The 21,287-nt window shown below is 44.8% G+C and overlaps 1 protein-coding gene across 2 annotated transcripts in view; it reads right to left on the bottom strand.

Annotated features, from left to right (window-relative positions):
* Positions 1 to 21,287, bottom strand: part of GCN1 (GCN1 activator of EIF2AK4) — a 746,722-nt gene that overhangs the window by 377,683 nt on the left and 347,752 nt on the right. For both annotated transcript variants that reach the window (XM_086942874.1, XM_086942875.1), the window contains exons 21-26: positions 12,510 to 12,688; positions 12,098 to 12,191; positions 11,658 to 11,771; positions 11,201 to 11,399; positions 8,896 to 9,051; positions 135 to 316 (exon numbers count right to left, since the gene is read on the bottom strand). In XM_086942874.1, coding sequence (XP_086799000.1) covers positions 135 to 316; positions 8,896 to 9,051; positions 11,201 to 11,399; positions 11,658 to 11,771; positions 12,098 to 12,191; positions 12,510 to 12,688 — 924 coding nt within the window. The remainder of the gene's footprint in view (positions 1 to 134; positions 317 to 8,895; positions 9,052 to 11,200; positions 11,400 to 11,657; positions 11,772 to 12,097; positions 12,192 to 12,509; positions 12,689 to 21,287) is intronic.

The following is a 21,287-nucleotide window of genomic DNA, read 5'->3' as shown; positions in this document are numbered from 1 at the left end:
TGCAAAAACAACTGCACAATAAACAAAGCAAAGTGCTCCAACGGAGAGTTACTATATGAAATGAAACCTCTGTACATGATGGAACCTAGGCAATACAAGCCTGCATGAATCAACAATACTAAAAAAACACTGACCTCATCCACCAACTTGGACTGACAGTCAGTGGCAGACCGTAGCTGGGCATGAAGAGTCAGGATATTCAAAATCTGAATAAGAAGCTCCTCCTTCTCCTCACTGTCATTTGGAGTGTCCATCAACACCATCTTTAGGAATGGAAAAACGAAGGCAAATGCAGGTGCAGAAAGGGAAGAAGTGCCTGTATAAGAAAGGGAGAGGAATTCAAGACTTCAAACAAAAATCTAAATAGGACAACTTGAGAGGCTTGCACCTCCAATTAGATACATTGTTAAAAACATGCTGTTTACCAGAGTGACAAAAAAGCTGCATCAAGAAGTGGAATATAAAAAGAAACAAGCATTGCCAAACCAAAAGATCTGGGTTTAAAGTAAAACTGGAAACGCACTGTTGGCACATGAAAAAGACAAATCTAAGCGAATAAACCAGGCCATATTGAAGGTTCACCTCCAGTATAGTCTGGTTCCATTCTTTTGATTCTATCTGAAATGAAGGTCAGGCGGAAATAAGCCTTCATTACAGTATTTGTTTCGGTTTATGTCATAGAAACCAAATAAGTACTTCAAAGAAAGCCCCTTATACCACTACACCTTTGTTTGTATAAAGGACTGTAATTAAGGCCAGGGAGAAGAGAGGCTACCAAGAGTGAGTGACAGGCAGACCCTACAGGGCATAATACATACGCGACAGCATTATATGTCGGAGGGAGGGAGGTTCAGGTAGGAGGAATGAGGAGGGACATAGAGAGAGGGAAAGGAGGAGGGGTGAGGTATTATGTATTTTTCCCAAAACGAGAATGCAATGACCTCATGACGACGCTGAAGGTACACAAGATCAGAACAACCATCCTGGGGTCTGGTGTCCCAACGGGTCAAAAAATGAAAGTAAATGGAGCTGCCACGACTGGGTCAGGCTCAAACTGAAGCCTGTAAAAAAAGTGATCTAAAAAAAGCTTGGCGCATTTAACAATATTAACTGGATTGATCAGGATATGCAAAGAAGGCTTGAAAATTAAGTCAATATAATAAACAGTGTGTTAACTTTTGAAGTGTTAAACAGGCCCTCATGCATTGTAATGGAAATGCTCAATTGGAGGCGAACTAAAGTGCAAGAGAGAAATACTCCAATGGGTTGAGCAAATATGTGATCGACAACGTGTCAAGTCGAGGAATGAAACCTGAAAAAGGCAGGTAAAAAAATATATATAATTCAAAAGGGCACACCTAAAGCCCGCATAACGTATTTTTAAAATTAGTAGAAAGCTGCGCTTTCAAAACTCAGATCTAAAAAAAAACGGGAAAAGACAAAGGGGATACCAGTGACAGAACGAACGCTTAAAGAAATAAACATTATACCAGAGGAACCCTGAATCCATCTTGGTTTGGTTTATAGCTATTGGGAGCTGCCTTAACTGAGTGCTCTGACTCCTTGCGGAACACTCTGTGTTCCACAATTTTGAATGAGGATGGCTATAGCCCCATTAATCTAGGCAATGCAGTCCCAGATGATCAAAAGTAGAGAGGCACATCCCTTTTTACATGTACTCCTGTAGAGAGAAAGCCTACTGGTCTTCAACATTTAAGGATATGTCCTCTTTCCAAAACTGAGGTTCCTTGTAATCTTCATGTGATGAACATGTCTGGAGGAAGGGGTGTGGGTTGAAGAGCAAAGTCAAGAGATTTGATGAGACCAAATAAATTGTGGGGGTGCATCTGGCCCTTGTTTGTGTGTGTATAATGGTGCAGTCCAGAGTGGCCACGTGAGCCTGCATACATGCCTTTCCAGGTCTTCCTCGCTGAAATCACTTGAAGATAAAAAGAGAATGCCATCCAATCACTTTGTTAGAAAAGATGTCTACTTCCTCGAATGAAAACACCCCACTGGCTCTTCCTGTATTGTCATAAATAAACAGACCAAGAGATGTCGAACCTCAAAACAACCTTGATCAAACTAATTTGATTTTAGCTGTGCTTGACTTCAGCGATCAGGAAAATTGGACACAAGAAGAGACACTCTTCTAAGATTGGAGACATTAAAATAAAGCATGCCCTCTGGATGGCTACAGTTTATTATCCAAAGACAATACAGTATGGCACCCTTAATATTGTTTGGATATAGACACCTAGGAAACCCTGTACTTCATGGAGTAAAACGTCTGCCTTCTTGCCACTGTCACTTAAGACAGCGACTAAGTGTGGGACACCTTTTGATACCTGGCTACGCTGTACCACTGGAAAGGTTGCTTACCTGGCTGCAGTCAGACCTGCACTGCACCCACTAGAAGGAGCTGACTTGGGATGAAAAACACAAGGACCACAAAGAAAGTATAGTTTCTTACCTGTTAGTGTAGTTTTGCAGCTTGAAGACTTTCTGGATTCACTATGCTGTGCATTATTCCGCCATCTAGTGGTTGGGTCCGGAATTGTAGTATTTGATTTTTTTTGTGGCCCAGGTGGGCATCGACATACCACCATTTGGTGTCTTTCTTGACGTCGAAGCGCTTCCTCCGGAAGCTCCCACCTTTGATCTCCATCTTCGGATTATTTTTTCTTGTGTTACTTTGGTTTCTCCTTTAATCTTGTAAAGTCTTTCTCTAGTTTTATTCCCTTCTCCAGTACCCCCCCCCCGTCTCATCTTTCTGGCAGAGGAGGCTGGGTTCGCTAGTGAATCCAGAAAGTCTTCAAGCTGCAAAACTACACCGACAGGTAAGAAACGATAAGTTTTGCAGCTTGAATCTTTCTGGATTCACTATGCTGTGCATAGACTTTATAGTGGTTTGTCTTATTGTGGTGGCTGGGTGGAAGATGAGCTCTGGTTACTGAATATGTGTTGTAAGACCTTCTGTGCCACTTGTGCTTCCTTGTTCATTTGGATATCAACACAGTAGTGCTTAGTGAACGTGTGTACTGAAGACCATGTTGCAGTTTGGCAAATGTCTTGAATTGGTATGCTAGCTAGAAACACAATTGTAGCTCCTTTCTTCCTTGTTGAGCTGCTCCTTGTAACAGTTGCCCTGCTTGTTTGTGGCATAGTTGTATGGTTTGTGAAATCCACTGTGCAATGGTATTTTTGGTAACTGGTCGTCCCAAAAAATTGCTGGCAAAGAAAACAAAGAACTGCTTTGTCTTTCTGCACTCCTTTGTCCTTTCTATATAGTGCATTACTGCCCAGTGTGTGTAGCGCCCTTTCTGTGATTGTAGCTGGTTTTTGGAAAACACTAGGTATTTGAAATGTTTGATTGATGTGGAACCGTGACACCACCTTTGGCATGAAGTTTGGGTCTGTTCTCATTACTATCCAGTCATTGTGTATTTGCAGGTAGGGCTCTTGAAGTGTTAGCACTTGCAATTCACTTACTCTTCGTAGTGATGTGATAGCCACTAAGAAGGCTGTCTTTACCATGAGCATGTGCAGTGTAGTTTTGTGAATAGGCTCAAATGGTGCCTTCATCAATTGAGTTAGCACTATGTTTAGGTTCCATGCTGGTGCAGGCATCCTGCTTGGAGGTGCGATTCTCTTTGCTTCTTCTAGAAATCTTTTTACTATTGGGAGGTGAAGAAACTTTTCCCTGTTTCTCCTCTTGTGTAAGCCACTATCGCCGCTAAGTGCACCCTTAGGGATATGTAGCTTAGTTTACTTTGTAGTAGATGCGTTAAGTATTTTAGTACTGTTGATTCCCTTGTGATTCTCCTTTGCAGTTTCTCCCTAATGCACCCTTGAGAGAATGTTTTCCACTTTGCTACGTAGCACTTTCTTGTGGTAGGTCTTCTCTCCTCCCTGAGCACTGCCATTGTGCTTGCCGGTAGTTTGAGGTGTGCAAATTCTAGGTCTTCAGGAGTCATGCAGATAGGCTGAGGCTCTCTGGCTCCGAGTGGAGCACCCTTCCATTCCGCATTGTTAACAGGTCCCTTCTTCTTGGGAATCTGTGTGCTGGTGCTTGCGCCATTTCCACTATTTGTGAGAACCAGGACTGTCTGGCCCACTGAGGTGCTATTAGTATTAGCGATATGTTGCTGATCCTGCATTTGAGGAGTAACCTGTGTATCAGTGGTATCGGAGGAAAAGCGTATGCAAATGTCAGTGCAATTTCTGGGTGCAGCAATATTATCAGATGGGGGAAAACATGTACTGCATTCCGGCACTTGACCGACTTATGAGACTGTTCTCCAGGACTTAAGGTGAGTATGGTGAAAGGTCCAAGGCCACACCAACAGGTCACCTCAGGAGTCTCTGTGGCATCCTGTGCAGAGGTGTTTTACGCCGACAGGTGCCCGATTCACTTCAATGGAGAACGGTCTGGTTAGAAAGAGGCTTCAGGCTGGGACTGGGGGACCAGTCCTAGAGAACCCACAGGGCGCTCGACCCTTGAGTTGATCGGGCATGTAGGAAAACCCAAGGTCCACTTCTCCTCAGGCTCCCACATGCGGGTGAAGTGCTGTCTTCTGGCGTTCGGTTCTGTGCTGGAGTCACTCACGGTTGGAGGGGGCCTGCAGAAAGTGGGTGCAGGCAGCCGACTGGAACCCAAGGATGGGCCGAGCCTTTGAGGGTCTCGGGACCCTGTTGGCACCATCACCTTCCTCAGACTCAGGCTTTGGAGTGGGGGTGCAGGGGTGCTTTGAAGTAACAGCTGGTGGCCGCACTCAGAGGCTCTCTCTTTGTCTTGGTTTCTGCGGCTGAGTGGCAAACAGCACAGCAGGGCCACTAACGATGTTGGTCTCACTGTCCCTGAAGTCCCCCGACATGCAGGTCGGTTTTCCTCAGCGTTAGTGACAAGTTTGGAAACATCAAGCCTTGGCTGCTGCAAGGGGTCCCGTACCCAAAGAATTGGTGTTGTGGGGCTCCGGTTGGTCCTGGCCTCCCCAAACTTGGAGGAACGACGGATCTGACTTGTAGGAGCACCGCTACCTCTTCCTGGGCGGCTGCATCATCGGTAATCCTAGTGAGTGAAAGGTCAGGTAATCCAATCTTGCACCTTTGGTGTCTGTGGCTGCAAGGCAATAGCTCCTCTATTCCAAGAGAGTTTCTTTGGGAGTTGGCGAACAACTGCCAGCCCTCTGGGTCTCTTGGAGTCTGCAAAACGGTAGAACGAGCCCGTTACTCCACGAGGGTCAGGTGCAGCAGGCAAGCTGGCAAGGATGGCACCAAGTCCGTTGTGATCCTCGGGTGTCGGGTCAGAAGTCTTGTTTGTCCACTCCTTTTGTGTCAGTTGAAATCCAAAGTGCTGGTATCAGGGGTGCCTTAAATATTCAATTCAGGTGTGTTAAGGAGAGTGAGGGGTTGTAGCCAATGGACCACTTACGCCTGGGGCCACTACACCCCCCAGATTATCACTTCCTCTGGGGAGTGGCCATCACCCTGTCTTAGAGTTCCTAATTCCACCACACAAGATGGTGGTATTTCTAAATTCAAGTTTACTTCAGGCTTGTTCACCCAAGAAGTGTGTCCAGATTGGTAGTGCAAAACGCCTCCTGCATCGCTAATATTCCCGCCAGTCCTGGTACCAGATGTCCAAGGGCAGGGGGTGGCATCTTCCTTGTTTGGGGAAGCCTAGGATCGCAAATCAAAGACAGCAGAGGCCATTCACTTCCTAAGGGGTTAGAAACTTGTCTGAGGCGGTAGACTGGACTAGCCAGCTAGCATACTAGAAGGTTAGTACGGTCTAGAGGGTACCTCTAAGGTACTCTCTGGGTGCATGTATTATTAAATCCATCATCACTGGCATCAGTGCAGGTTTATTAATACAAGTTGTTTCATACCAAACATCTCTATTTTCAGTGAAGCCATCATGTAGTTAGGGAAATCGTTTTTACCAGTGTCCAGTACAGGTTTTAAAATGGCTTCCCTGATCACTGGCAGTAATTGAACTGACCAGCACATCGGCATATCTGCTTGTGCACATATGTCCTCATATGTAATATAATGCACCCTGCTTTAGGGTTGCAAGGCCTGCTGTAGGGGTGACTTACAAATATGATATGCAGTGCTAGGGGACTTGGCACACAATTGTGTTCCATGTCATGTTTTCACTTTTTAGAGTACCTGGTCACGCAGCCTGCAGTGGCAGTATGTAGGAGTTTGGTGCTGGGTCCCTTAAAGTGGCACAAGATATGATGTAGCTCTTAGGGACACTCTTTAGTATCTATGCCCTAGGTACCAGAGGTATCACTTACTAGGGACTTAAAATGGGGCTAAAGGCCTGGTCACTTGGGGTTTAAGTGACCAGTTGTCTTATTTTGAGGAAAGAACACTGGCACTGGGGACCTGGTTAGTAGGAACCCAGTGCATTTCAGTCAAAGTTGCATCAAATACCAGGCAAAAAGTGGGAGGACTTCTGCAACAAAAACCCAACAACCAAATGTTGTAGGACCCAAATTCTGTGGATGGATTAAAATTATTCTATACAGCACCCATGGCACAAGTGGTCGCCAATGGTCATATATCGCATACAATCACACTGGGTCGCGGAACGAGGTAGGGGTGCCCACTATCCCCACTCTCATTCGCACTCATACTAGCACCCCTGCCGGTGAAAATTCGCTCGGAACCTATGATCCATGGGATCACATGGGAGGCGGGATGGGAAGATCACATTTCCCTCTACGCCGATGATGTATTGATATATTTAATGTCCCCTGCCTCGTCCCTGGCAGCCCTGATGGACATACTCAAGACCTACGGGAAAGTGTCAGGATACACGATTAACTGGGCCAAATCGCTACTATATTTATTACATGGACAAATACCCACGCTACCTCCTGCATGCACCTTACAAACTGTGACTAGAGGGTTTAAATACCTTGGAATATATGTCACCCCACAGGAAGCGATTTTTGTGGAACAAAACTTACTGAAACCTCTACAGAGGCTAAAATCGGATGTAACACACCGGCGCTCCCTCCCACTGACACTGTTGGGAAGAGCAGCACTATTTAAGATGCTGTCCCTCCCAAGGTTCCTCTAAAACACCCAATTTCCGGTCCCGCTCATGTATTTTAAGTCAATTGACGCAGAAATCTCCTCACTATTATGGGACGGAAAACCAGCCCGCATAGCGCACTCTAAACTAATCCGCAGTTGGTACGACGGGGGGGATCACCCTGCCAAGTGTTAAACTGTATTACTGGTCTACACAACTAATGGTAGTCAACCAGTGGCTACATGCGCCACAACATGACCCAGCATACAGCCTCGATAGGACTATACTTCCCCCAGACCAGCTGATGAGAGCTCTATACTAACAAACGGTGACACACATTCACAGGCCCTACGGCTCATACAGTTAAGATTTGGCATACGGCTCAAAGGGCACTGGGATGGGAGGGAGTGCTCAAACTGGCTACATAGCTCTGGGATACACGTCGCCTTGGTACCTTGGCAAATACAAAGGGGTTCAAGCAATGGGACCTTATTGGTATATGAATAGGCGACTTGTGGATACGGGGGGAGATCATCACATTCACAGCCCTGCAAGAGAAGTACGGAATAGCAGATACCGAGCAGTATCGGTACGCCCAAATCAAACATGCCCTGCAAGGGGCCATCCCAACGGGTACTACGCTTGCCGAACCCTCCCCCCTGGAGGATAGACTCCTCACGGACCACCTTGACAAGAAATCGATCTCACTCACATACCGCGAGTTGGTAAACAATCTCCCGGACCCCACAGTATTTCTCTGTAGCAAGTGGGAGGTGGAATTAGGAGACATAGATGACGAAGACTAGTTATACGCTCTAGCATCGGCCAGGGAGGCCTCCATACCATCTCGGCTAAAACTCATACAGTTAAAAATATTGTACAGAATATACTATTCTCGCACGCTACTGCATAAGCTAGGTCACATCACGGAGCCTGACCGGTTGCGGGGGTGCGGGTTACCGGTAACATACTTTCATATACTGTGGGATTGTCCCAGAATACAAACGTATTGGGTGAATGTTATGTCCGAAATTTCTGAAGCAAGTGGGGTAGAACTACGGCCAGAACCCAGATGCTGTTTGTTAAATATCTGGTCACCGACGGATCTAAATCGAGGGTTGCAGACCTGGGAGACACTGGGTATGGCCCTTGCAAGGCATAACATTGCTAGGAAGTGGGGTTCCAGACTGATACCCATGAGCACACAATGGGGGAATGATATGGATGTAGCGATGGTGGCAGAAAGAGCTGTATATGTACATAGGTGCTGCCCCAAAAAATGGTCCAAGATCTGGGGGAAATGGAACGAATATCGGGGAAACCTGCGTGAACCGCCACAAGATGTATCTGAACCTGAAGCAAGCCCATGATGGGAGGAACCTGTAAATTTAAAAGTTGTAATAGATGCGTCTTAGGATATAAGGGGAGGGGAGGGAAGACAAATACTCTATTTTGCTGTCTATGGTTGATGGGGGAGGAATCCAGTTCATGTATAATCTAGGAATACCCATGGGGGAGGGAACTTTCAATGATCTAATCATCTCATACTTACAGATCTATTGTACTATAAATAACCAAAGTTGATTCTAAATGCTATGCAGACTTATGAAACAGAAGAAATTATTATATGCACATACGTATCGAAAACCAAATAATGCATGTTTTGTGTAAATTGATAAAAAAGCCAATAAAAACTGTTTAAAAAAAACAACCAAATGTTGGGGAATAATATGGATGGAATTGAAGTGTATTAAATCTAGATATAGCATACTGTCGAACTGTAGATTCAAACTTTTAAAAGCAACACCAAGACACAGGCAGATAACTGATGTTGTAGAACATACCATGGTCTCCTTTTCCTGTCCTGCTTGGGGTAGTGCTCAAATGTAGGAGATTAACTGCACGACTCACACCAACGGACAGCTCTTCCTGGCACCAAGCTTCATCTAATTCACATTCAGGTTTGAGCAGGCGCAGCGTCAGGTTACCAATCAAGGTGCCTGCAGAGCAAACAAATTAGTCATGGACTGTGTGAATGGAAAACAAACAGATGTGGAAATCAGTTTCCCCCATTGTCAAACCATGAACAAATTGCAAAGTGCACAGAAGCTATGTCTATGTAAGATGCAACAATATCCCATTCATCACCCACACATAAAAATAAGCACAGAACATGGTTAAAACAAATGTGCTGCCTAATTCATGAGTAATAAAATGCAGGAGACAAAACAAGTTGCAAAGAAAAGATTCACCTTTCTTACCTATGAGAAAATCAAGTGTACAGAGACCATAAGCAGAAGTCTTAACACATTATATGCATTATACGGGCAAGTGTAGCAGGGAGTTAAACCAATTTGAGAGCGAGCAATGTACAGATATGAAGGCAGAATAAAGCCAAATTGTCTAGTCATAAGCACATGTGCAATATAAAAATACTGTGTACAGGTAAAAGGATGCAGAGAGTACATCCCTCATGCTGTCATCAATGAGTCCGGTGAGAAAGCTGCCAGCATGTGACAAAAGCAACCAAATCAGGTCCTCTCCATGTAATAGGTGTGGGAATCTGAAAATGAGCCAAATGGGCTTTTTCACCGTCAGAAACATTCTCTTCAAAAACCCTTAGGAGCCTGACCAATGCCTGAGGTTAAAGGCTAAGAAAAGGTCTGTGGGCTGCATAAAGGGAAATATGTGAATTACAAAACATGGTCGTAATCCAGAGGAACCAGGAGCTATGTTTAGGCAGGTCCTGCACACAAGCTCCACTGGAATAATGTATAACAAAGGGATGTGCAGTTCCTAAAAAAGGAGGGCAACGAGAAAGAGAGGTCTTTCTTAGTGGTGCCCTCAGATACACCGGAGGATGCCATGCTTCATCATAGGGCCTGCTCCTTGTCGGGCCGGCGCTGCAATGCCCGACGGGCACCTGTTAACGGGGCTCTTCGGCAGAGATCTTTTGATGAAGCCATAGTGTGAGTGCGGGTGTGTGGACTGGGAAGTGCAGTGAGTAGCTTGGATAAAACAAGTCTAGGGCAATCCAACTATTGTATTTATTCTTATGATTGCGCTAGCCAAACAAAAAGATTAGTAGGCCACTAAATGGATACAATGTTCCTATAGGACTAAAATGGTGTGGTAGATTGACATGTTTCGTGCCTGTTAAGCCCCTAACGGGTCTTGTGGCACTTTATCAGGACCATAAGTGTAGTTAAATTAACTGTGTAGTTCGTGTGCACTACAGCAGGCCTGGTTCAGTTCATTTTTTACTGATAGCCAGAAACAGTAGAAGACCCCAGTTAGAATCATGCCGGGGTGCAGAATACCAAAATTGGAATGGTCAAGGACTGACAGGGGAGGCAGAGCAAATAATTGCTCGCATTAGCTGGGCGGTCGAACAACTAGCTTCCGTCCTACCATGACTCTATACCCCGGCATGATTCTATCTGGGGTCTTCTACTGCTTCTGGCTATCAGTAAAAAATTAACTGAACACTAATTACACAGTTCATTTAACTACACTTATGGTCCTGATGAAGTGTCACCAGACCCGTTAGGGCTTAACAGGCATGAAACATGTCGACCTACTACACCACTTTAGCCCTATTGGAACATTGTATCCATTTAGGGGCCTACAATTTTTTGTATTAGGCTAGCGCTACCATAAGAATAAATACAATAGTTGGATTGCCCTAGACTTATTTTATCCCACCAACTTACTGCACTACCCAGGTCACACACCCGCACTCACCCTAAGGCTTCATAAAAAGATCTCTGCCAAAGAACCCCGTCCGCAGGTGCCCGTCGCGAATTGCAGCGTCGGCACGACGAGGAGCAGGCCCTATGATGAAGCATGACATCCTACGGGGTGTGTGAGGGCACCACTAAGAAAGACCTCCCTTTCCCCTCCCTCCTTTACTAGGAACTGCACACCACTTTGTTATAAATTACAAAATATTGTCTCAACCACAGCAATTAAAGACTTCAGGAGCAGTTGAAGGTGTTCTGGTTTCCAATTGGTTCATCTTTTTAAAACTAGTTTATGAAAAATGCTCTTTATCAAGCTCGAAGTGTCTGATTTAGGGTGTCTGCTCCAGCTACACTCTCTGTATCACTGAAGTACAACCTGAAAGGAACACAAGATGCAAAGACTAACCTAGCGTATGCAGCCGTGCAGGCATGACCGTGTCTGCCAAAGACAAGAAAGGAGTCTTCACCCTGGGAGCAGCCAGCGGCGACTTGAAAAGTGGCAAGAAGGAGCTGACCAAAACAGGAACATACTGCAAGAGTTCTGATGGTTTTTTCTTTATGATAGCATCCAGAAGACCAAGAGTCGCTGCCAGTTCAGTGTCCAGCTTAAGGAGATAAATAAGTTAATAATGGAACTCAAATTCCAAAGAGACATTAATGTGTTATCAGATAAAGCCGGACAATCTGGGTCCCAAAACTACATTATGCACAACACCCAAACCCCTTTATATGGATGATAATCACATTCAAACTGTGCAAAGATTAATCCTAAAGGGTGCGAATGTACTACAGCAACCCCACAACCTTACAAAGAGATGGAAAGGGAGCAACACCATTACAGACACAGGATGGCAGAAACTCACCTCAACCAACCGTTTCCTGATTTGGGCCTCCCTTTCCAACTGTGCTTGAAGCAGCTCCTTCTGTTTAATTGTCAGCTGCACCTCCTCTTTAATCCCCTTCTTCTTCATAATTTCCTGTGGGGCAAAATAAAGAATTTTCACCACAAAATTGAACTTGGAGAAAAAAAAACGATGTGTTGTTTTGCCCTAATGTGAGGCTGTGGGGCAGTATTTCAAAATAATGCTAGACCCCTGTTCTCAGACACAGATGCAGCCCCTTCTTTATCAATAATTTAGAGGAAAAGGAAAGACTTTTTAGAGAAAAGAGATTGATAAGCATTACTGAAAAGTGACTGCAAATGCCTGTAAATCTCATTTAATTTGCATAAATAGCTTGAGAAACTGAATGAAGATCTGTAACAAAAGTGCTCACCTAAAAATGGTGCTTATAGCATCCTCACCTCTTTCAATTCAAGTTCAATGATCTGCTCCTTGAATGAGTATGCCTTGTTTTCCCTCTTCATGTTAGCTTTCTTCATATTGTCCTGTTGAGCACTAGTGAGAGTGAAGAGGCAAAAACATTAACTGTGGGAGAGCGGAGCTCTGGTATTCAACATAACGTGTATTTGTAAAGAGTACTTTCCCCCAAGGGTATCTTGCTGCTGCACAACAGATGTTTATTATTTAACAGGCATGCAAACCAGGGTACTGAAGTGACCAAACCGTGTGTTCACAAGGGGATAAATGGTGGAGATTACAAACAAGAAAAGTAAAGGAAAAAAAAACAACAGAAAAGAGTGTGCTTAGAAAGGCAAGCATGGAGAGGCACCAGTGAAGACGTAAGTGCATAAAGCTTCACTGGATAGCGCTCACCTTTGAAGAATGGATTTGTCATATAACTCCCCTTCAGGAGTCTGCATTATGGCGTACTCTTCCCGAGTTACATGGCGCAGAGCAGTGTTCCCCATTGACGCTGTTATGGTGTTGATCAACTGTGGGAGCACTCTACTGGGGGACAGTGCAGAAAGCGCTCCTGCGGAATTCAAGGCAGCCTGAAAACAAGAGCAAGTTGCATCACTACACAGAGAATTTCGGAATATATCACAATCAAGGCACCTTAAAATCCTGGTCACGAACAATGCACCCATATCAGAGCCAAACCCACATAAAACATGGACCGCAATTATACACAGCAAGTAATTAGAAACCGATGGGCTATTGTTCTGCAAGTTATGGCTATCTTTTGCTCTTTGTTTACAAAATTGTAGCCAATGGTGCTTGGAGCTACTGCAGGGATATTAACAAATAATAAAGCTACCCCAAATAACACATATTAGAAAGAGAAAACTATATTAAACCACAAGAGACATGGCTCACCAAGGAGCCTACAACTGTCACTGTTAACACTAAAAGAGTAGTTCTAGCAATGAGATCTTAAAAATTTCCACTAGGAGGAAGGAAAATGTTGCTTACCTAGTAAGCATCTGTTTGTATTGTGTAGTGCTGTAGATTCACATGGTATGCATACTTCTGCCCTCTAGTGTTAGGATCTGACATTGCAAGTTGTTTTTCTTCGAAGAAGCTTTGAGTCATCAACTAGATACAAGATTACTTCTCTCTTAATCCAGAATGCACATGAACACAGAGTCCACCCTTAGACTGCTCCAATCAGCAAGTGAAAGGTGAAGTGGAGCACTAAGAATAGTAGGTATGTGCGCTTGGCGTTGTTGGTTGATAATAAATGTGTGTTTAGTAGAAGAAATGTGCAATCAATGCCTGCTTCCGGGGAGGCTTGCCTGTGCATGTTAATCTACAGCACAACAAACTACGAACATATGCTTAGAGGGCAAGTAAAATTTTCCGTTCATAGAATGTGTGGCTGTAATACAGATTGTAAAGCAATTTCCTCCTTGTGGTGGCCAATGGGCAGATGATACAGATGTTCGAAACAAAGTTTTAATATCATTTGGCCAACCACAGCTTGCTGACAAGCTACTATGTTCAAACAGTAATGTTGTGCGAAATTGTGTGGCACTGACCAAGTAGCAGTTTTACAAATATCTGCTAAGAAATGTTACCCAACAAAGTGGTAGTGGCTCCCTTTTTAGGTCTCAACTAGACACCGCATGCACGGTCTCTCTGAGACATCTGGATAACTATTACTGGGTTTACGGCCCGCCCATTTCTCACCAATGGACTTCAAACCCTCGCACGGCTGCTTGCTTCCTGTCAAGTTAGCTCTGTGGTCTGCACTTCTTGCAAGTGACCCTCCCCTAGAACATGGCCCAAGCACTTGTATCCTTACACCACTCCCGCTTTTGAGAGCTACTTTTTTCTTTTTGTTGAGTCACTCTATAGAGTGCATCTTCTGTAGTTAGCTCTGTCGTTTGCTCCCTGCCACCCTCCCTTTGCCTGTGTTTGCTTGTTCCTTCTATGTTGGCTCCCGGAAACAGCACAATAAATGAGTTAAGAAGCAAGATGCCTTTGTGCAGTCGTGCTTCATGAAAGCCTGTGACATTTGCTTTAGTTGTAGTTTTTAGGTCTCGTGGCATGGACTGCGCACATGCGCAGTATCGCTCGCAAGATTTTATGATCTTGAGTAGCTTACACTAACGGGCTTTAAGCCCCGTCCCCCTTTCCCATTGCCCGGCGTCACCGTTTATACTAAACGGTGGCCAGCCATTGGGAAAGAGCTTGTGGTGAGGTACAGTTTTCTCTCTTTCTGTCGTCCCACTTGGACGGACTGCCCTGACTTCCTGCTGGCGTAAAAGGTTTGTTATCTTTATGGGTCCAAACAGATGGCCCCATAAAGAAGATAATAAACCTTTTTAGGCCAGCCGGAAGTCGGTCCAAGTCTGTCCAAGTTGGCCGGCAGACAAAGAGAAAACTCTATGTCATGCCGAGCGCTTGTTTAATAGGCTCATGCTTTTCCTGGTTAACTAGCTGTGCCTCCTCAGTATAGTGTATTGCTGGCCATGCTCTCTACGAGGTTGCGCTCCTCCTCGAAGATGCTCGGCGGGAGGAAGGTCGTGTGGGGCGTGGTGCAGAGATTTGTTTTCTGATAGCTATTGCCTTCTTGCACGTTCAGTGGGAGGGTCCTCTGTAGCATAGCAGTGTGATACCTTAGTGGAAGGCAGTGCTTGCTTCTCTGAACGCTGCTGAGCAACTTTTCTCAGTTCTTCTTTAATGGCATAGTCGATTGGGTCGGGGTGCTGCTCAGTATAATTCGATCCTTGTTCATTGTTTTCTTCTTGTATGTGCTCTGTGTGGGCAGCCTGCTGTGAAGTGTGGTGACGAGATTCCCTGCTCGGTGCCGATTTGTAAGGATAGCCGCTTGTGTCCTGTTGCTGTAATGGGTTATTGTGGCTCTGGCTCTCCCGCCCCGTGGGTCCGTTGTGGCGGACGCTGTCCCTCTTGCCTATGCATGGCAAGATGTCCAGGTGCATGCATCCCTCCTCTCATGGCTTTGCTGTTTGGGCTCAATCTGACCGATGTAAGTCTCTCCGCATGTCCTCCTCTTGCCCCCGGACGCCCTCATCAGCTCGCTGGCGCTGAACAGGGCGTTACTGTAGAAGGCTTCGCCGGGTCCCACCTGAGCTCGCAGCAGATACGCCAGGTAGAGGTTAAGCTCACGAACATAGTGGAGCAAAACGTGTCTAATTGCCAATTGCACCGAAATCTGCACTTAGTTACAATACACATTTGCATCTATCTTTTCAAATATTGGTGCATCGGTGCCAATTAAGCAACCAGCAAATTAAGCAATCGGAGAACGTTTGTTCTTCGTTATGCATTTGGTTATCTAGCCATTACTATTTATTGTTACCTTGAGCAGTATTTTTATATAGCGCACATATGTAATATGGCACTTATGTAAAATAGCGCCTCAGTAAAAATCAGTACCACCCAGGCAGTGCATGTAATTCGGGCCCATAAAATCAAAGAAAGCGTTTATGCATTGAGACAAATAAGTCTACATTTGAGTACAATCGATGATCCTTCTGAGGATACTGCCTTGGGTTATAAGACGGGTGCATCTATCCCCAGCTCCTCTTTCCATCTGCCGAGTAATCAATTTACTCGGCACACGGAAAGAGGATCTGGGGATAGATGCACCAGTCTTATAACCCAAGGCAGTATCCTCAGAAGGATCATCGATTGACCTTCAATGCCCAATTCTCCATGGAGACACTTTTATAAATATGTCGAAAATCTATGTAAACGCTTATTCAGCGCGTCTTTGAGTGTCCCACGCGATCGATTCAACTTATTATTTCCCGAACCACGGATGCAACTTGCAAAGAGAATTTCGATACACCACCTTGTCAATTAACTGTCCAGGGCCCTGTTGGGTCGGAATTATCACAAACGAGGCGACTCTCCCAACGACACTTCATTTCTTCTTAGCCCTGAGGAGTCGCAGGAAGACTGTCCCTTACACGACGAAACACGTGTCGGATGGTTCTCTTGAACATTAAAGAAACCTTTTCCAACGACTGATTCCATGAAAACCAATTATTTAATTGTTTGCTAATGAAAGGCTTTGTCTCCAATGTCTTGTAAGTCTACATTGACACTACTGCTTAATAATTAGAGTCTGCATAGTTTTTTGTCTCGTACTACACGCAGTGTTAGCCTGAGCTGACACTACACTGGGGGGTTACAGGGCTGATGCCCCTCCACCGATTTGCACCTCACATTCTACTAAAAATCACTTAATATCCTTGCGCCCTTTTCTTTAGTCTGACTAAAAACCCTTCTCCTCGACTCTTAAGTCTACGTTTGAGTTCTGTTTGTTTCAGAAGGCATGCGCAAAAAGCAAAAGCGCTATAATTTTTTTTTGCATATTTATATAGCGCGAACTCGACCCAAAGGTATTGGAGCGCTTTACACAAGCACCCTATTTACATTACACATTCAGGCACGGGGAGATTAAGTGATTTGCCCAGAATCACAGGATGTGGACGCGACCCCGAGGCTCGAACCCTGGTCTCCAGTACCAAAGTCGGCAGTCTAGCCGACAGAACACATCCCCTCCCCTAAAATATAAATAAATAAAATATAAATATAGTACAAAAGGTGCACTTGAGCGCAGCGAGAGAACTGGAATTGGAAAAAAGTAGTACAGGATTGTTCTTGCTGGATAGGACTTGACGATGACAGAATCTAAACATTCCTGGCCATCAGAGGAAATGGTGTTTAGTATTGGGAGCTAACTTGTGAATTCCCTGCAATTACCGGATCTCACAAGGTTTGTAAAATGGCAGAGTTGCTTTAAATGGTAGACGCGGGCTAGTGTCTTGAGCCCGAGGTGGGAACCTGGAGAGCTGCAGTACAATCGTGGCTTTGCCACTTAGCCGGGTACATCGTATGATTCTGGGCAGATCACTTCATATCCATGTGCTTGAAACAGTAAATATTTTGTAATCCAGCGGTACGATTTGGTTTATTCTAAAGAGCCCAGGTCACGACCCCCTCGCCCCCCCTCCCCATCACATCCTAGTTTTAGTAATACGGTTTAACCTGGTCCTGCATATAATTTCTCTTCTACAAACTGCACCTTGTGATCTTTAAAACGCACCTGCTACAAAGCTATACATAAAACACACACACACACACGAATACACATATATATTTAAATTTCATAACAAAGGCACATGCCATTTCGCAGGACAGTGTTTCAACTCAATGTTTACATTTATTAATTGCTTCCAGAGTGAACATCTCAAAAGACCTCCCCTGCCTTTCCCTCCTAAACTCTTTTTCAATAAGTAATCAGCGGTTTAAATAAATAAATAAATAAAATAATTAATAATTGAATAAATCCACTAAAAGATGGGCGATAATAAGCTGCACATTTTCTATTCAGTGCTGGCTACTGGGAATTGGTTCTGTGTAAATCGCTGCTTTCTGACTGTAGGGCCTTGCTATAGAAAACACACTGCCTCCACCTCCTGTAAGGCAGAAATGGGTCCAGTGAACCCCCTTAAAGTGACAAAGAGAGGATGTGGCATAACGGTCAGAGCTGCCACCTTTATAGCTTGGGAACCAGGTTAGAGCTTGTTTTTGTATGATCTCGTCAGTAGGCAATAAATAAAATATATTACTTTTAAAGCAATAAAAATTATACGCACACCCGTACTGAGAGCGCTGATACTATTTTGATAGTGTTTTTTATGTTTCGTTAAGACTTACAACGGACCTGCTTCGTGTAAATTGCAAGTGTTTATAATAAGTTAAAGTGAGATGAATGTATCAACTAAGACAGGGGTTGTGGGGGAGGGTCACAAAACAGGTTCAGGGGCTCCTCGACCTAGGAATACTTTGCTCTGTCAGACTTCAGGAGGGTTATATGACAGGGGTGAGGGGGTCGGTGGGGGTCAGAGGTGGTCTCCATACTTACCATTTCGCAGATGGGCTATAGCCTCAGAGGTTTTCTGACCATCTGATTGCACATCAGGCCGGGTAATGAGCACGGCTTGGAAATATGTGTGGAATCAGGCCGCGCGCGTTGTCTCGGACTTTTATCCTCCTGGGGTTGATACAAGCGAGTAAGTAGCATTTGAGGAGGATGATAATGACGCACCTGTTGCTTTAAATGTAGTCAGGCTGTTTCCTGTCGAACTGGATAAAATTGTATATTGATTATGTTTGCAATTCTTCGCCTGAGGAAATAAAAGGGTATGCACGTACATACGTTTGCGTGTGTGTAATAAGAATCTCTAATATACCGACAGATGCATAACTATCTCCAAACCTAATGTACTGGTACTGGATGTATAGTTGGTTTATTAATTGCCAATTGTGGTTCCAAAACAAGCGAACTGTGACCCCGGCTACCTCTCTTGATCAAACTGTGTGATACTTAAAAAATCGCGGTAGCAGTTACTTGCAATTGGAATAAAATGACTCTGCGACTCTCTCGGAGTAAGACAATTCCTTGTGAGAACAACAGAGCTCAGTGGTTCACATTTAATGTACCCACCTTTTAGTAGGATTGGGGTATAACACACAGGAGAGAAATAAGAGCATTCAGTGAGAAAGAGTCTCTATATATACTGGACCAAAGTAAGGTACAGTGTGTATAGAGACCACAAACCCCAGAGGTATAACAGAGGTTAAAGTCAGGGCCGACCTTACCCTTAAAAGTGGTAGCATGGTCGAGCAGTAAGGCAGTACCAGAGGACAGTGTAAAGCACATGTTGTACACACTCAGTCAGGAAAAGGTTTCACACACTCAAGGAGTGAACTCCAGGCCAATGGTTTTTATATCAAAAGATATAGTTGTTTTATTTTTAGAACCAACAGGTATCAAAATATACTTTTCTCAATTATGGGTGATCTCAAGTAACTACTTTGCAGAAAGGTAATAATTGGGTAAACACAATAGGTACAGGGGTTGCAGTAGGCAACACAATTCTAAACACACATTAGTGTTTAGCTCAATGGGTTTTTCTACAAAAATGCAGTTAATTACTTTGTAAATTACTTTTGTAATTCCAGGACTGGATCCTAGATTCAGTCTTGGGGTGTAAGCTGAAAACAGTTTAGTAAAAACGTTTTGGTTATTGCAATGCTTTTTAAGGAATATAAAGGTATTTCAAAAGTTCACACTTTGAAACTTTTCAGTGAAAATCTAGCAATGTTATCCAATGGGAGAAAATTCAGGTTACAGGTAAAGTACGTTCTCGTTACTTTTGTAACCCAGTACTGGGCTCCTAGGTCCAGAACTAGGATCTCTACTTGAGACAGGTAAGTAATTATGTTTCAGTAGTACGATTTTTAAGGAAGATTTCAAGTTTTCAAAAGTAGACACTTCGAAGAAATTTCATAGAAAGGCAGACAATGGATTCCTATAGAGAAAATTCAGGTTACTAGCAAACCCGGTTAGGATTACTTATGCGGTTCAGTACTGGGCTACAAGGTACAGTACTGGCTTCTCTCCTGATCACAGGTGAGTACTTCGGAATTCGGTATTCGGCTGTTTTTATAGGAATATTTCAGAGTTTCAAAACGTCACACTTGGAAGATTTTTCGAGTCAAACCAGCCAAGGTTATCCTATGGCAGGAAAGTGAGTTATCAGTTTCCAGGTGAGGACTCGACCAGTGAAGTTAACGTTCTGGGCGTAGACTCAGAGGTCGCCCAGGGTCAGGTAGGTACAGTTGGTACACCCTCAGCGGCATTGGGGCAGCCAGGTGCAGAGGTAGTTAGGCCCAATGTTATCCAATGAGAGGCAGGGGACCTTCAGTTGGTGGCTGCTGGCTAGCAGGCCACACGGCTGTGGGAGCTGGGCTCCTGGTCACTTGCTCAGGGCAAATGGGGAAGTAGGTTAGGACACAGTGTGCTCGGCCAGAGGTCCTCGGGCAGTTGGATGCAGGGTGCTTTTGAGCCGTCGGCCGCTCAATGTTATTCAATAGGAAAGGTAACAAGCATTTACAATGCAATGGTTTTGCCTTTGTTAAAGTTAGAGCTATTGGCATTGCTCTTGACATTATTTTTATTTGGTTTTTTTTTTAACATAAATAAATGGCATTGTCATTTACAATAGCAACTTCAACCAATCATCTAACCCATCTGAACACCCAGCCACTGATCCATCCGCTCATCTATCTACGCATGCACTTGCCAATCTCTTCATTCACCCACCCAGCTGCCCACTTGTCCATTCTGGTACCCACTCATCTATCAAAGCAGGCGCCCGCCGACCTCATCATACATCCGCTCCCTCGTTCCTCCCTCCAGCTGCCCACTTACTCATCCATCCACTCATCCTTCCACCTATTCGTCCATCCGCTCACACATCCATCCGCCCACTCATCAATCTGCTCATCCTTCCACCCGCTCATCCATCCTCTCACTCATCCATATGCTCATCCTTCCACCCACCCATCCGCCCGCTCATCCTTCCACCTACTCATCCATCCACTCATCCTTTCACCTACTCATCCATCCATCTACCCACTCATCCATCCGCTCATCCTTCCACCCACTCATCCATCCGCCCACTCATCCATCCGCCCACTCATCCAAGTTTACCAACAATCAGCTCTCAAGCCCCAAAAGTAAAGCACCAGGTAGTGTTGCGCTACAGGCGCACGTGCCTTGAAAGAACACACTGAACTTATGTCACCGTACAATTCTCACTACCACATATTCTTAGGAGATATAGCAAACGACAAAGGAGGAAAACGTGCATCTCTGGAACATTGGAAGCAAAATATGGGTGTTCTCTATTAAAACATGTGCAGATCCTTAGATTCCTGTGTTAAAACTGCAGGAGTCTACAAGAGGTGGAGTCAGCGCTTAATTTGTAAAAAAAAAAAGTCCTACCTGTTCCTGAGTAGCCAGCGGGCTGCTGTCTGGCGAGCAGCGCCCTGGGCTCAGCTGCCCGGTTCATTTTCCCATCATGTATTATTTGTGCGTCTGCGAAGAGCTGAGTGAAAAGCTGCTAGTGGGGAAACGTTGGGGGCGTGTTTATGAGGGCATCGCCGGCCTCTCTCAGCCACTGACCACCGTGTCGCCAGCCCCCTGGGGATCTGGTAAACTAGTGAGGCACCAGCAGGGGCTCTCCAGCAGAGCCTTGCTGTGTGTTGAAGGGGTTAACTTGTGTGTGTGGTCCCGAGGTAGCCATACATTATATGCGCGTGCTG

This window comes from Lissotriton vulgaris, chromosome 11, assembly GCF_964263255.1.
Source record: "Lissotriton vulgaris chromosome 11, aLisVul1.2, whole genome shotgun sequence".
NCBI classification, from domain to species: Eukaryota; Metazoa; Chordata; class Amphibia; order Caudata; family Salamandridae; genus Lissotriton; species Lissotriton vulgaris.
This window is presented reverse-complemented; position numbering and strand designations above follow the sequence as displayed.